This window comes from Nothoprocta perdicaria, unplaced genomic scaffold, assembly GCF_003342845.1.
Source record: "Nothoprocta perdicaria isolate Ctin4 unplaced genomic scaffold, notPer1 scaffold_247, whole genome shotgun sequence".
Lineage (NCBI taxonomy): Eukaryota > Metazoa > Chordata > Aves > Tinamiformes > Tinamidae > Nothoprocta > Nothoprocta perdicaria.
The window spans coordinates 902,337-919,022 of NW_020455474.1; the positions used below are offsets into that span (position 1 = coordinate 902,337).

At 37.2% G+C, this 16,686-nt stretch overlaps 1 protein-coding gene across 3 annotated transcripts; it reads right to left on the reverse strand.

Annotated features, from left to right (window-relative positions):
- Nucleotides 1-2,551: 2,551 nt before the first annotated feature.
- BUB3 (BUB3, mitotic checkpoint protein) lies at nt 2,552-16,548 on the reverse strand. Of its 3 annotated transcripts, none has more exons than XM_026039936.1 (8): nt 16,459-16,548; nt 14,068-14,262; nt 12,923-12,992; nt 10,748-10,899; nt 7,608-7,766; nt 6,035-6,212; nt 5,459-5,675; nt 2,552-3,426 (listed from the first exon to the last, which is right to left on the reverse strand). In XM_026039936.1, the coding sequence occupies exons 1-8, from the start codon at nt 16,465-16,467 to the stop codon at nt 3,417-3,419; spliced, it is 990 nt and encodes a 329-aa protein (XP_025895721.1). In that variant the 5' UTR covers nt 16,468-16,548; the 3' UTR covers nt 2,552-3,416. The 3 variants fall into 3 exon arrangements, with proteins under 3 accessions (XP_025895721.1, XP_025895723.1, XP_025895722.1); XM_026039938.1 differs by lacking the exon at nt 16,459-16,548 and adding an exon at nt 15,779-15,823; XM_026039937.1 differs by lacking the exon at nt 2,552-3,426 and having other exon boundaries at nt 5,455-5,675.
- Nucleotides 16,549-16,686: the final 138 nt, after the last annotated feature.

The window sequence follows — 16,686 nt, forward strand, 5'->3', positions numbered from 1 at the left end:
ACCATTCCCAGCAGCTGTTTGTGCTGGAAAAATTCCAAATGGAGATTCTGCAGCTTCTCCGGGCAATCTCGCCCAGTGCTTAACCATCCTTACACTTTGAAAGTTTCTCCTAATGCATAGACTAATCTCTGCTGCAATTTAAGCTTATTATGTCTCGTCCCAGCCTCAGTGGACATGGAGAACAGTTTATTCCCTTCCACTTCGCAGGTAATCACAGGAGACTCTGTGGACCTATTACATTCCTTATGTTACATTCATGTGCTACCTTTTCCYATAGAATGAAAAGATACAAAGGCAAAAGATACAAAATCTATAGTCAAGTGCAGCATGCACTCATGAAATAAGACTTATTTCATAGTAACTGTCTTTAGCATATTAGTTGTAAGAATAACTGGCTAAGCCTTGCAGTATTTGACTTTTCAGTTCTAAATTCTAAATATTAGAAAGTATCACTTAAATACTAAACAAAAAAGCCAGTCATGTTTCAGAGYAAATGCCACACTGCTAAAAGACTAAAAGTTTTATCAGATGCAGATTGACTAAAAAATTACTAGCGCTGTGGTTATGATTATACTAAACAACATAAAAGCAGCTAATGGTGTAATCACCAGAACAGATGCCTGCTGGTCAGGAGAAACAGGTTCTGCTCCAGATCACTATTACTGGATGGCGGGCATGTCATCTAGGACAACATTTTCAAAAGTGCCCAATAGTGGAAACAGCTAATTTGGGGGCATCTATCTTAATCAGTAACTCAATTGTTGCACCTGTTAACGAAGTGACTTCACAATTCCTCCCCCAAATCCTTCATTTTCAAGGCAGTGAAGTCTCGTAGACACTTACAGAAGTGTGACAGTTCAGCAAGACAGAGGCAGCAGTCACTACACAACTTCATAAGGGTCGCTCAGTGGCATCACTTGGGGCTGTGCTCACATATTTGAGCTTACGACAGGGGCTGGTTTCGTCTAGGAAAACATGCCTSCACCACCAAGTTTTTCTGTGTATTTATTGTAATTGCAGTAGCAGCGGGACAAAAAAGCATGTCTGAAACGTGGCAGAGCTAGAGCCCTGCACGTAGCTACTGTACACCCATTACCTTGAGGTACTCACCAACAGAAAAGTCCACTTACCAGCACGTGCTTGCAGCATTCAGGGCACAGATGCCACTYGGCTTCTAATACCACAGCATTACAGGGCTCCCGAGAGGGACAGCCTGGGATATTTTTGCCTGCAAACAGTCACTAGTGATGGATGATTCTACCAGAATGACGTCTGTGACTCCCTGTTCTCTACAAAGCCCTCAATATTCTGCAGAAAGCAGTGACTTAAGGAGCTTTTTTAGATCTCAATTCCTCTGACTAAGAGTCAGTATATGCTGCACAACTGCTTGTCATACCTGTCAGAAAAGGCTCGTTTCCTGACCGGCTTCCAAATCTTCGCCTTGACCTGTATTTTGGGGAGAAAGCTAACGAAAGGAATATTAATCCCATAAAAGAACTGCCTGCATTCCAACTGSATATAGGCCTACCTAAAACATGAACGCTCTTGCCCTGACCAGCTAATATTTCAGTTATGCCAGCTTTTACTCACTATATTTCCTACGCATGTTAGTTTGTTTCGAGAACCTACATAATGCATCCCAACACCTCAAAGACCAGCTATACCACCCAACCAGTTTCATCCTACTTCTGTGATCACCTGTGCCCACTGCAGCTCCAGTCCTCAGTGCATTAACTATCACTGGAACAGGCTCCTTCTCCCAGTGCTTACCCAGCAAGCAAACAATTACACAGGTGGGATCATTTGCTGTGTGTGGACACTGAGGGTCTACTTTGTTACCCAAATTGCTCAGAATTTCCCTCATACTTCTGATCTGCCTTGTCTAGTTCTTATCCCATATTGCTTATCATAATTAAGTCATCTATCATAAGCAAAGCCGTCTGGTTCCCAAGTTTGCCTCAACACATATATACTCATTCTATGGAATTATGGAGTATAATCTCATTCCATAGAATAAGTATTGTAAGTCCTAAGTGAACATTGGAAATACAATCTTTGTCCAGCATCTTCAGCAATCGARTCATCTATCCAAAGTGCAAAGAGCTTTTTTTCATGTATTAAAAAGCAGGGATAGTGCATGTCTGTAAAAATAGAGATTAAGTGCAATGCTGACTGTTGTATTCATTTTAATATTCTGTAAGCTATTTAAAAACTGTTTTCAATAGGCTTGAAAGAATTAAGATTGTCCCTCCTCAGTGGTCACTACAAAGTCCCTGAAGCACTTCTCRGGAACACTCAATACAAACCACTTAAAGAAGAGAACTCCTTGAAAAGAATGATCTAAAAGTCCATCCTGAAAAGTTGGATGAAAGAGCTTTTACTGGTGTTACTCATCAGATCGCATTTACTTTGATCTCCACACMCCAGACTGAAATATTCAAAGAAAATATTCTTTTTACCTGGAGAGAGATTTACCAATATACACTCCTGATCAGATCTGATTACAGATTACACTTCTGACCAAACGGTTGGAAGGCCAGAGAAATACATGGAGAAAGTGCACAGTGCACTGCTGTTGTGACAATGCAGAAGAGCATTTGCACTCTTCCTATCACAAATAAAGGCAGAAAAGGACAAGGTCATCCAAACTTCTTGGGCTGAACTTGCAGACCTGAGGAAACCAACCTACTACAGCCTAAAGTCTCCACTTGCTTCCCYCTACCCTCAGTTCTTCACATGCATGATTAACGTTGGACTTCTCTACAAATGCAGTTGTAGATGACAAACAAGAGAGCACTATATGCTACAGAGCCCTCGCTTTTCTCCAGCAAGGATCCATCAGTAATATCAGGTCATCAAGATAAACCAGCATTCCTAACACAACATCAGGCTCTCACACCACTGAAAACATTACCTGAGTAGTCAGACATCCTCAGGTAGGGAAAGAATTATCATTTTACCTTACCCAGAAGGTTAAGAAGTTTYTCATAAATAAGTACCTAGAACTCAAGAATTCTTGCAAATTAAAGTTCAATATTTGTTCTCAAAGAGTAAAGGTTACTACACAAAATTTGTTTTCAAAAGCCTAGAATATAAATTTATTGAACAATTCTGAGAACATTGGAAATTTTCATAATTAGGATAGGATAAAAAGCCATAAGTTGTCATGGAGTTGTATAAGCAAAGTTGTCTACAGGAAAGAACTATTTACCTACAGCTAACAGTTAAAGTAAACAYTGATTCACTACTGTTCTAAGCAGAAAAGTAATGACAGATTATGACATACTGCAACATACAAATATTTCTTAGTTGAAAATAACATCAACACAAAGATTGTTCTTGCCACTTCTACTGTTTTAGTTTGGTCTTGTTAGGAGGACGTGGGCAACTTTTGTAGAGAAGAGATCAGCAGAAGTCTAAGTAGACCTGAAATAAATAAAATGCGTTTCAGCAAGCAATCTGTAGAATATTCCTATGCAGGTAAAGTATTTGACATTCCATAAGTGCAAGACATGAAATGARAGACAGTGTCTGTTTGTACCAAAATACGACATAAAACTCAGCAACTAAAACCCCAACCTTACCAATTATTCTCTACATAATGTGGCACCATCTCTATGCATTTAAGAATGCATCGTGCAGGAACACAAGGTAATTCAAATTAGTATGCAAAGATATCGCTATGAAGCAACTAGAACTATTAGTCTTGTCTCAGCTAATCTATTTTCAGGACACAGAGATGACTCAAAGTACTGTAACTTACAAATATATGTAAAATCTTTAGTCATCAGAGACTACTGCCCTGAGGTTGGCACAAGCAACTTATAAATGTCAGAAATGCATGTAAACCTTGTTAATGTTTTCAGAAATTCATTTAAAGATAGAAACAGGTCCAAAAAGATGCCTGTCTAAATGCATTGCAATTACGTTACAATTATTTTCCAAATACACAGATATGCTCTGTCTTTTCTCAGCTCATTACTGACTCAAACAATTTGCCCTTCTGGGATCAATTGTTTGCTAATAAATAATTGTTTACAGTCACAAAATTATATTAAGCAGTATTCTTATTAGTTTTCCTTCTACAGTCTAATAAGATTCAAAACTAGCTGATTCCCAAGAGTCTAACCTTAACCTTGCTGTGTTTAACAGCCCAGGAAATGATGAACCATCTGTTTCAGAAAATAATGGAGGGCCGAGAGGAAATATTGTTTAATTGTAGATTAACCTCCTCATACGGCAGAATGAAGCATCTACAGAATTAGCAACTATAACTAGCAAAGAACAAAAATAACTGAAAGCAGCTCTTAATATTACAAGACCAATAACAACAAGCATTTTTCTATCACTTTTTTCAATACTTCCCAAGCGTGTATAAGAAGCAGAACCTGATAAACAACTGTGACAAATTATCTCTGCATCTTTCTTTAACGAGCAAGGCCACAGGATTAAAAATTTAAAGTCACTTTTTTATTTTTGCCCATCAGTAGCAAAACTATTTTAAAACRAACCTCTTCAGGTGAGAGACTGTTGGCTTTTTTTTTTTTTTTGGTTAAAAAATTCTTCCCTCACCTGCACAGTGGGGTAGTAGCTGCTCTGAAGCAGTACCTAGATCACTTCACTTCAGAGGAGAAAAGGCCTTGAGGTTTTAACCACCTAGCAGAGCTCTTGAGTCTACTTATATATCCAGGGAATTACTGAACAGTGGAGGTGATGGGAAAATACAAGACATGAGTACTAAAAAAGGGAATCAGCACTGACAATTCACAAGAACCTAAAACTGTAATCTCACACTAGTAAAATGAAGAGCGCAATTCTGCAATGCCTTTTTTTTCCTCCTCCCTTCTCTAAACATTCATGTCAGAGCTTAACAGAAATCTTTTCCCTCCAATAATCAGTTAGCTCCGTTTGATAGCAGTAACGGAACAACCTATTAAGGGCTGTAGTAAACTCCAAAACACAAGGACTGAGAAAGCCCTTTACTTGGTTTTAAAAATATCTTCCTGGATCAGTACCCCAATTCATGGGCATATAAGACACTGGACTCTTTAATTTCATTAATCCTAAATTTTAGATAGATACTGGGATCTTTAATTCATTAGTCCTAAATTTTAGATATCCACATACAATAACTAAAAATTATTTTTCAAAATCTTCACTTAATTTTTGAAGCAATGATCTAGCAATAACTCCACAGCTTCATATAACAGCATGTATTCAGAAAGGATAAGAGTTTGACATTCTTCTTCCACTAAACAACTAGGCACAATTTTATCCACAGACGTCTATCAACCTACGGATATTGAAAGCTTGGGCGAACAAGATAAAATCAAATCCAACCCTACTGTCAAGCTGCACTATCTCCTGGCATCCATAACGCTATTCATGAATTTAAGAAAATTAATAAATCCTGGCCTGYGTGCTCAGAAAGGCTCCAGCACAGGTGGATCACACTCACTTGGGTTTTGTTTCTGCATCTGTCACTTGGCGAATATAGATACCGTCTTCGGGATGCTCCACGTCATCCATCTCATACATGTAGGAGGAGGCGATGGCGAGGGTGGTGCCGTCGTTGCTGAAGGCGAGCGACGCTATGCTCGTGGGGTACCGGTGGAACTGGCACAGCCGCTTCTTATTAAAGGGATCCCAAATATTTACAAATCCGTCAGAACCTCCTGCAAAAAGTAATCGGCCARCCTGTTAACAAGTTATAACTGGTAGAACTTCAAGAGTGAACACAGTAAATCAAGAAATATAGAGCCACCTGGAATACACTGCCAGTCAAAGCACAGTTATACAGAGTTGAATAACGCAGCTGAGAGCACTATGAGTATTTCCTAAAATCTGTTAAAATAATTAATTCTCAGTACATGAAATTACTTCAAAACCCTGCTCAAAGCAAGGAGTATGATTTAAAGGCCTATAAAGGCACATCCAGTAAAGGTGACCTGTTTAAATGAAAACTTAAGGGAGCTGATGTACTGAGAACATTTTTTGACACCAATAAGTAATAACAACTGAGCATCCACTCTACCTGTAGCAAATGTGTTGTGGACATTGTGGAAAGAAATGGCATTAACTGGGTAAATATGTTCAATGTTATTCTCCTTCAAACGGTGACATTTGAATGCATATTTCTTCTTCTGTATTTCAGGACTTGGATCCAAATATTCCACTGCAACACGACCTTCAATAGAACTTAAAACATAACCCTACCAAAGAAAATTGAAGATACGCATTTTAGAAGTTTACAATAGGAGAAAATGGCAACTTTTAAACACACAATTTCTTATTGATCTAAATTCAAATAAATAAAATATAAACAACTTTGGTATGTACAACTGGAAATTATTTGTTACCACAGAGCCATGCCATCATCAATAAAAACTGTTTCTAATACAAAACTAACGTAGCAAAAGCTTTCTGGAAAATCCTCACTGCACGAGTTAAAGCTTACAGTGAGGCTTTCTGTTTACCACTGCAGGTCCAAACACAGGTTGATTTAGGAGGGGGAAAAAAGTTAATACTCCTCTGTATTTGCCCATCTATCCCATAGGGCCTCAAGTATCTCAAGTATTAGGGATACTCATCARACTTTAGTTTCAGAATTGCATTACAATTAGTTCAGAGCATTCTGTTTTCACCTAAATGCTCAAGCCTAGAACAGTACTTTCAGCAAAACKTGATTATAAAGGGGTGCCTACTTATCTAGTTAGGTATCGCCCTGACTTACTGCGACCAAAGATCCTTGTGTTAGAATTTCTGAATTCAACCTCTAACAGATCTGCTCAGGAAGAGGAATAAATATCTACCTCTATCGAGGTTCTTAAGAATCCACACTAAACTACAATCTGGAASATCAGTTTGCAATACTACATCTCAAAAAAAGCCACAATCATGCCAGCTCCAGAACAAATAACCAGGTCTCCCAATGCCTGTAATTTCAGTGCTTACACTGGAAAACTCTTCCACATTGGTTCTTGCTTATGTCAGAGTAAGCTGATCTTGTTTTACTTCAAAAAGGCCTAGAAACTGCAGATAAACTATGTTAACCTACGTGGAATAGCTGTGTGATCACTTAAATTGTACAATTCCCTCTAGATAATGGGTCATCAGGTCTCGAGTACATGACAGTCAGATTTGAAGAAAGAAAATAAAAAGGAAGGAAAATAAAAGCCACAATCACTTTATTTTTTATCCTATCCCTATTGAAAAATCCAGGGCTACAATACATAAAAGCTACAGAACAACTTCCTAGTCTGCCTTTCCCTTTTCCATTTCAACTTTTCTTGGCATTTTTTTTTTGAAGATTACACATCAGTAATGYGGTGCACAAAACAGCTAGTTTAAAATGGTGTTATCAAGGAGGGAAAAAAGGAATCTGAGAAAAAGTACATGAAGAAAACATGTTGATGAGTAAGGGTGGCAAACATTTGTAAGCTACACTTTTCTTCAAAGAGAATCCGGAACAAGGAGCGTCCTTTTTTATTTTAAGAGTTTGATGATGACACCACCAAGATCAAAATTATTTTTTAAATGAGAGAAAACAGGCAGAAAGCTTACCAAAAAAATCCACAGAAATACAATTACTGCCATGGTTTCCATACCTGTTTATTTGGAAATGCTCTGATGCAGCGGGTCTGATACTTGAGGCTGGATTCTCTGCGCTGCTGAACATATCCCATGTTCCGCAGATCCCACACCAGCACTCTCCGACCTGCAGTCCCCACGATCAGTCTGTCTCCAGACACGGACAGCGTGTACACCTGTTAGAGGAAGATTACCACATTCCACCCTTATTAGCCTGAATATGCAGGGTTCACTGTACACAAAGCATCAGCAATATGAAGTAAAAAAAAAGTACAATTCAATCCACACCTAGAGATTCATTTCCGTTTCACTTTAGTCTGTCACCCAAATTTGGGTTTAACTGCAATAGTATGCAGCCAGGTACTGCGTAAACACAAATTTAGCATGTCAAGAGATCACCCTTAAATCTGCATGCTAGGAGATGCCTTTAATAAAGCTTAAAGTGGTATATCATCCAACAAAAAAAACTGAGTTACCAAAAAAGTGAACATGCACTTTTTAAAATTAAAAAGCACATTTGTTCAATGGTTTATTAGTCTCAGATCACAGGGATATTTAGATATCAGACCAAACACAGGATTTCTTGCTTGCCTGGCAGTACCATTCTAAATTCTGTATGTGTACAATAGCATTATTGCTTATGTATAATGCTTATGTATAATTCAAAAGTGAAATCAACATTATTCAAGTTTTCCCCTAATTATTTTAAGCATTAAATAGGTGATTTCAAGCTAAGAGAAAAATCAGCAAAGTAATTGGGGAAAAATGGCTGCTACACAAATTAGAAATAATCTTTACTTGACGTGCATAACCTGCAATCTGCACGATTAAGTCATGATAACACTCTTCAGGCCTACAGTCTTTTTTTTTTTTTTTTTTTTAACTGAACACTTTAGCTCAACTTGAGCTTCAAGTTAAAGGAAAATTGTCAGGAAACAATTAAAACTTAATTCAATGCATGCTTCCATAAAACTGACTGAAGCAATATGCTTGACTTCCATTAGAAATAAAGTCCAGAAGTTCAAATCAAAAGTGTTTCAGTTTCCAACTTTCATTTCTCCAATTTCTTGTGAAATTATTAAGCACATAAATCATTCAATTCCTATTATTTGAGATGCAGCAATCCGAGAATGTCAAAATTAATCAAGTTTGATCAAAACCTCTGTACTATTAACTGAATTTCAAATTGTTGATACACAAGTAAGATGGAATGCAGCTTCCTAATAGTTGTGCTGTCACCGAGCCATTAAAATGAGTTACAAAAAGAAGTTTCTATGGAAGTGATCTAATGAAGTTAATATATACCTAGCAGATGCTGTAAATACCTTAGAATTTGAATGGTAATTGTAGGAGGTCTGCTATTCTACCAGGACTCAATTTACTATTGACATCTGCTTGTACAATGTAACTGAAGAACCCGATTTCACTTTCTAGTTCTTTGAGATAAAGCCCAAAGCAGCTGCTTGTTTCTGATAAGAATACAATGAAACATTAAACAAAATAGCTTTTCTGACGATTTGCCATGAATATTTCTATAGATATTATGTTCTCAAAAAAATACCTTAGCTTTATGATAGAAATCATTTATCTATGACAGGGAGGTATATGTGCACATGTATATAAATATATATGTATTTGTACACAAAACTATAAAGATAAAGCTTCCTTTMACTAATACACAATTACTAGGCATACATTCTTGCTTTGAGCAAAACATGTTTCTCTCAAAACTGAAACACAAAAGTTCAMGTAAGTCACCTAAAATTTCTGATGACCCCAAAAGCCAAATCCCATTTAGATATAAAAGTGGATGAGAACCCTGAGCCAAGAGTAATTCAACACATTAACAGGACAGCTTTTAAAATTTCCCTTTCCAATTGCTGTAAAAATTGATCCAAAAATATTAACRAACATATTACAATTTTTATGCAGGTAGGGAAACAAAGGCATAAAGAACATTAAATATCCTAAATCTTCTTTACAAACTGATGTCACACCTGTATAGTAAGTGTTCTTTCTGCACCGCACAATCATAAATCAAATGAAACCATTGTCACGCAGTTGAGTAGGTATAAGCATTTATCAAAAGCAGTATTAGAAAAAAAATGACATAATGAACCTTGCTGAACCAATAAGCAGCTTGATTCACTGTGGCTGTCCATTATACGATATTCTGTCAGCAATTTATCACGGTTCTTTACATGCTACACACAACTATAAATCAAAACTAGAAATAATGCAATTACTTTGTTCTGRACAAAGGTCTTGCCAGAAGTAGATTCAGCTGTGTTGTGACAAAAGTAATAGCTGTTTAGATGCAATACAGAACACAATGATGGCTCGTACCTATGGTTTGACAATATRTTTTAACATAATTAAATGAAATATAAAAGGGGCATAGGCAAAAAAACATTTGCATGCAAAAACATCCAGCAATCCAGCCTATGCTTAAGAGTCTATGATAAAAACTATTTTCTAGTAATTCTATCAGTGAAATCACGTGAAGCAGTGTAAAGACTGACACACCACATCACCCTTAGAAAAAGTTTAAGGCACCATATTTAGCCTTTTTCCTTCTTGGTCCATCATTTACAAAGAACACTAGGATAATGCCTTAATTTACTAAGCATTAGTATAGCCACAGGTAACTTGCAATAAAAGATTAAGCAAAATTGCTTGTAAAACAAACACAAATATTATTCTAGGAAGAATAAGTGGCCTCCTACTATAACTCTATGCATACTTCTAAATAATCAGTTATGACTGTCAGAATCTGATCTTTATAAATGTTAATATTAAATTGTGGTATGTACTACCCCTGCCTTAGGAAGTCTGTGAAATTAACAACGGCCTCAATTYCCAATGCCACCCCCAAACGCATTTTAAAGCAAAAGGGTTTGGTACATTAAATGCAAACAATTAAGCTAAGCTCTCYTCATGATAAAAACTCACAACCCTAACCTGAAATCTTGCTCCATTAACTGAATATTTTCAACATTTCAGTTTACAGCAATTATTCTCACAGCCTTAAAAATACCAAAAGTAACTTTCCATATTCAAGTTCCATCATTTAAGACAGTACACTATAYGTGATGTTTACCCAGTCTCTGCATGTATTATCTAACATATTGCCCAGGTTGGAGTATTTAGAACTTACCTTTTCAGGCTGAGAGAAAGTCCCTGCATTACAAGGAGTCCTGGGATCCCACAGTTTAACTGTCTGATCCCAGCTTCCAGTCACCATCACATTCACTTCTGGGCAATACTCAACACATCTGATAGGAGCATCATGGGCACCAACAAGGCTTTCTTTAGGAGAAAAATATAGTCTTTATTGGCTTCACAAACAAAAATACATTGTAGAGGGGATTAAAAAAAGCACACGTTACTTCAATAACACACTGTCTTCTAACATTCCCATTAATCTATTAGGATTCTCTTTAAAGACTGTTCCATCCTCAAAGCTTAGTTTTCTAAGATCAAACATTAAATTTGGACTTGTCTCATGAGATTATCAGAGGATATTAACAATTCTAGGCTGTCACAAAAACCTACAGAAGTATAAAGTGTTAAATATCCACTTGATATCACCATTTGTGAAACAGACATTTAATATAGGAAGCTGAATGAAATTTAAGCTTGCACACATTAATAGCAGGACAAAAGAAAAACTGTGGTTAACATAAGCACTTTTAGTAACTCCTCTGTTAACAAACTATAGTTTTAAAGGTCAAATAATTTTACAATTGCATACAAGTGTATCAAGCTCTGTCTATCAGCCAATTTTGGCACGCTATAAATGCCTTAGGTCAATATTACCTTCCTCTCCACTCCCCACCAAAGTTAGACAAAGTAGCTCCTTAAGCTGCAGTGATAAGACACTGGAAGAGTCTGGGTTTAATTCTAGCAGTGTTTTTTTACAGACAAACATAACCTAAGGCTATGAAACCAGAAAATATAAAACTATATGCTAAGGACCTACCTTTTGCCATAATCATGAAAAACTATTCCAAATATTGTCAAATTACAAACCTCAGAGAATAACATGCTAGGATTTAGGAGAGTTTAGCTAATTCCTGCCATGATACATACATGGAAGATCATCAGAAATCCAACTCAAAGTCCTACAAAAACTATTTATCACACTTTCTAGAAAACTGACAAACCCTTTCACAGCACATAGGGGCAGTAGCTTTCCTGCTAAGTAAAGGTACATATGGTTTTTAAAGATCCAGTCATGCAGAGGAACACTAAAACATCAATGAGACAAGCAAATAATATTCATGCCCTTCAACTGTCATCTTGAAGTAAATAATATATCTATGCAAAATAAATAGTGAACATTCACCACTGTGTAAATAAACCCCCTAAGTCTGACATGACAGATGAAGCTCTTCTGCTAAATAAACTGTTGCACAGTTTTTAGCACTACTGCACCAAGAGGAAKCCTGCCTGTTCAGTGCCCTAGACATCTCTACCTTAGTCATGAGAGGGSTGGAGAGCAGTGCTGAGCATTAATAGTGACAGCTTAAAGTACAGATTCCATTGATTTAAACATAATACACAGCACATAGTGCAAAAATAGMCATCTCACCTTTAGCATAGCTTTTCTCAGTATTTTCAAGTTTATCTCTATGYATCCTAGCACTCATTTCTACGAACAAGGCCACCCCATAGACACATTGTTACMATAAATGTTTGCAAAGCATGAAGATCAGCTTCACAAAGAAGACAAAGTTTATATTTTTTAACTTAAAAGGAGAAGCGAGCATTAGTTATTAGAAGCAATAAGAACAGTAGGTAGTCTATGAATAAAAGCATGGCACTGTGTACCATAAGCCAAATAATGATAAGCTTCATATGCACAAAAGTGTAAATAGTCACCTTCCTTCTAATACACGTAGAGCACAATCCTAATTTTCATAYCAGAGGGAGAATCATGCAGTGCATACATCAATGCCACTAGATTTTACCTTCCAAGGAAAAGCTTCAGGAACYGTACATACCTTTACCAAGGCTAATATTTACCTGGATCCTCCCTCATCATGCCAGATATTTTCCAGAGCCAGAATAACATCTAATATTTAAACTAYTGTTACGCAATGCACAAAAGCAAGCATGACTTTTCTCATAATGTTTCTGACTAAACAAGAAACACTTGTACCAATAGTTAATATATACGAAGTTTATCGATTAATCCTGAACTACTCTTAAAAGCAAGCATGCCCTATCTGGAGAACTATCTCACATTTCACTCTTAATTCTGCTTAAGTATATAAATGTTACATTTAGCCCACCTGTTTAGTCAAATTACAGAAATCAATCTGCTTACCTTGGTCCGTGTTTAGATCATGCATTTTCAATTGTTGATCTAATCCTCCACTCCAAGCATGTGTGGGATCCTACAAAGTAGAAATATTCACCTTAGAGCATGCATTTAGTATCCTTGGCTGACACACACGTCATCTCCTCGACACATAATAAAAACTTTTTCCCCCTCTCAATAATTTAAGAAAGATGAAAATTAAGGTATAWCAGTTAAGAAGGCAGATAGAAGAAGCAGATGATAGCTCCTTTAAAACGTTCAAGTGAAGCRCTTAAGCTATACATTTTTTTAGTGTGAAAGGAAAATTAAAAAACAATGAATTTAGAAGCTGCATCAAATCACTTTCATTTCTGTAATAGCAAAATACACGTTTGTTGTTTCTTAAATGGTTACTTCCAAYTACAGTGTATTCCTTCTAAAGATAATTTAGAAGCAAAAAGATTCGTTATGTTAAACAAAATATGAAGACTGATTGCACAAAATCAGTTTTTAGTCAACAAACAACAAAAAAGTAAAATTAAAAACTTGAATTGATCCTTACAACATACAGTAACACACCAACTCACAAGAACATGACAAAAAAAAAATGCTTGAAACTTTTCAAATCCAGTGTTTTGAAAACAGAAAAAGTACTTGGCAAATGGTTCATCTGGAACAATGAGTCACTGTTTCCTGAAAAACCACACAAACAAAACACAACTACAGGGAAATTTCCTGTGAAAGGTTTGTTGGAACACACTAGAAGTGCTGCTCTTCAAGGAACTTGCAAATGATTTAACATACCACTGAAAAAGCATAAGCAAATTAAAATTGTTTTGTTTACCACAGATAAAAACACATCAAAACGCACCTGTAGGCAGTTATATCAAAACTGATTTTCTTTTTGTTTTTTTATAGGTTATTCTGTTCTCTATTTTTTTTAAATCAATCATCTTTGTCACCTGCACTATTCACAATAAATGTAGATTTAGAAAAAGAAGGATTTCATTAAAAAATCAGTAATTAGCAGAAGCTAAAAAAATAAAATGATAATAAAAAAGACACACACACACACACAACACCCTGACGGGAACTCTCCAATTAATTTGATGMAATAAACAATTTCTCATATACCTTAGACACTACAAATCTAAACAACAGAATGCACTTACATAAAAAGCACAGTCAAGGACAGCTCCTGAATGCTGATACTTGAGTCTCAGGGTGTTGGCAGGAACATCATAGAGTCGGACAGTTGTGTCCCAGGAAGAAACAAGCAGAAACTGAGACGTATTTGGACTAAATTTTACCGAGGAAATCCCATCATCAGGAGTTTGGTTTAGTTTGAACTCGTTTGATCCCGTCATCTGAAGAAATGAYGATAAAGCATGGTATAATTCTAGGGCTACCAAGAACATCAGCTCAACAAGATCATCCAATCACTCATGTATTTTAAAAGGTAACTTAAAGGAAGCATGAAAAGTTTGCTGGCTTTTCCACAGAAAGCGGACACTCAGATTTCCAACAAATTGATTGGAATTGCAGATACTTATCACTGCATTCTCAAAGAATGCCTCCTGATGCTGTGAAGTTAATTATCAAATAATGCATAAAATAACTAGTACAAGAATCTGACAATAATTACTGTACTTAAGTTCGGATCTACAATGCCATTACTTAAAAATGCGTTCTTTCCTCAACACGTTACATTAAAAAATATAGATATGCTATGTATAGAGAGTATGTCATCGTGGGTTACTAAGAATGAAGTTACTTTTAAAAATGCTGGCAGAACGAAGCATGATTTGAAATAACCTACAAGAAGCATTTGTGATTAGTAGGATTTTCATAAACTTCCAAAAATTGCAGTTTCCACTCCTAAATTACTTTGTCTTCTCTGAAGCTTCCCCCTACTACTTCAGCTTCCCTGAGTGCGGCAAAATAGCCCCAACAAAACAGTTTTAACATATTTTCTTAGAGTGTAAACGCTGACAGATAGAAAGGAGAACCAGATTTTGTGARGGGTTGAAACAGACCAGACATGCAAAGACAGAGGACAGGAGAAAAAAGAAAGCACACCCACAGCAGCAGATCAGTAACAGATTAGTGACTCGAGATAATTGCAGCAGTCACACTTAATAGAACTAGCTGCACATATAAGAATTCAAAGGAGAGGTGAGGCTACAAGAAGCAAGTGCCACCTAAAAAYACAGTGCAGATCTTGCAAATGCTCTAAATGAAGGAACTGTGCATTATAAATGCATCAATGTAATCTCCAAAACCTCTCAAAATGCTTTCCGGACCCTTAATATTCTTAATATACATTTCTCATTTGGGAAAAGTGCAGAGAAGTGAATTGACAGTCCAGAATTTCTTTAATTGAAATTCTAAGGGCAACAGCGGAGGTGAGATTASACTTCTGACAACAAATAAAGGGAGAGGGTTCAAATTCAGTGCATGGTTATTCTATTCCTACATTTTTAGTCATTATGAACAATCAAGATGAGTAAAATGCAGCGAGCACCCATTTTCACAGAAGAAAAATAAGTTTTCCAAAGGAAGAATTTACAGAAGTGTACTGTAAGACATTCTTAAAAATATATTTATATTTGCATATTTTACTACTYAAACGTTACATTAGAAAGTCCTCATACAAACAGGAAATAAAAACTACCTACTTATTCATTTTTTTTCAGAAGAATTTTGAGACTTCTTGGCCAAAAAATAAAAATACTTAAGATTCTRCCATAGTCATGAATACTGGTAAATTGTTCACCCTTTAAGTGGTGAAATGCACTTAGATGAGTATTTTAGATAAATGTAAAGAGACACTAAGCTACAGGAATCAAGAACAAGAASAGCTAGACCAGACACACTAGTTACCTTGTCTACTTGCTGCAGACAACCTAAACAACAAGCGGGAGATTAGAGGTGCCTGGCACCACAGTTACAAACCACCCCAAAACAACAAGCAGGAGCCTAGGAAACAAACTTAGATCAGAGACACAAGGGGATCATCCAGTACTACTCTTAATCCAAGAGACAAGAGGAAAAAAAAACCCACTAGAATATACAAAGAGCTTTGTATATATGCTACGAAGAGTAGGATATATACATATATTTATATATATAAAGAATATATGTATAGGTATATATACAAAAAGTATATATACACCTATACTATAAGTATATATCTATACCTAKAGTTTAATATAAATTGAAAAGAATAATAATACCCTTACACCAAGAGCACCCCACRCTTTCAAAAGCACAACTTCTTCACAAAGGGGACATTGAGCTGGAGCTCTCATGCCAATATCCAGCACCAAAACGCTGATACCATTTCTCAGACATCGCATAAAACACAAAGGGGGAAGAAGCGGGCTGGTGAAACCGTGCGGTGGTCTTACGTACACAAAGCACCTTGTTGGGCCTGAAACCCCACTTAGCCAAGAATATAAATATCTAAGTGCAACCCGTGTGATTTTATAGCCCCGCTTAGCCCAGTGTAAGCAGGCGCGCAGGGTGCCCGACGGCAGCGCGCCCGCCGCCCCGCGCGGTACCGTTTTCATATTGCGCGAGGTCGGGTGGGGCYGGCGCCCAAGCGCAGCGGTTCCTCCTGCAGAAGAGTCGAGACGAGGTCGGTCCGGGAGCTGCGGGGAGGCGAGAGCGTGAGGAGGCACCGAGGGAGGCGGCGGGCGGGCCCGGCCGCACCGCGCGGGCCCCGCACAGCCGCGCCGCGGGAGCCGGCACCCGCCCCGCTGCCGCGACCCGACCCCGCAGCCCGCGAT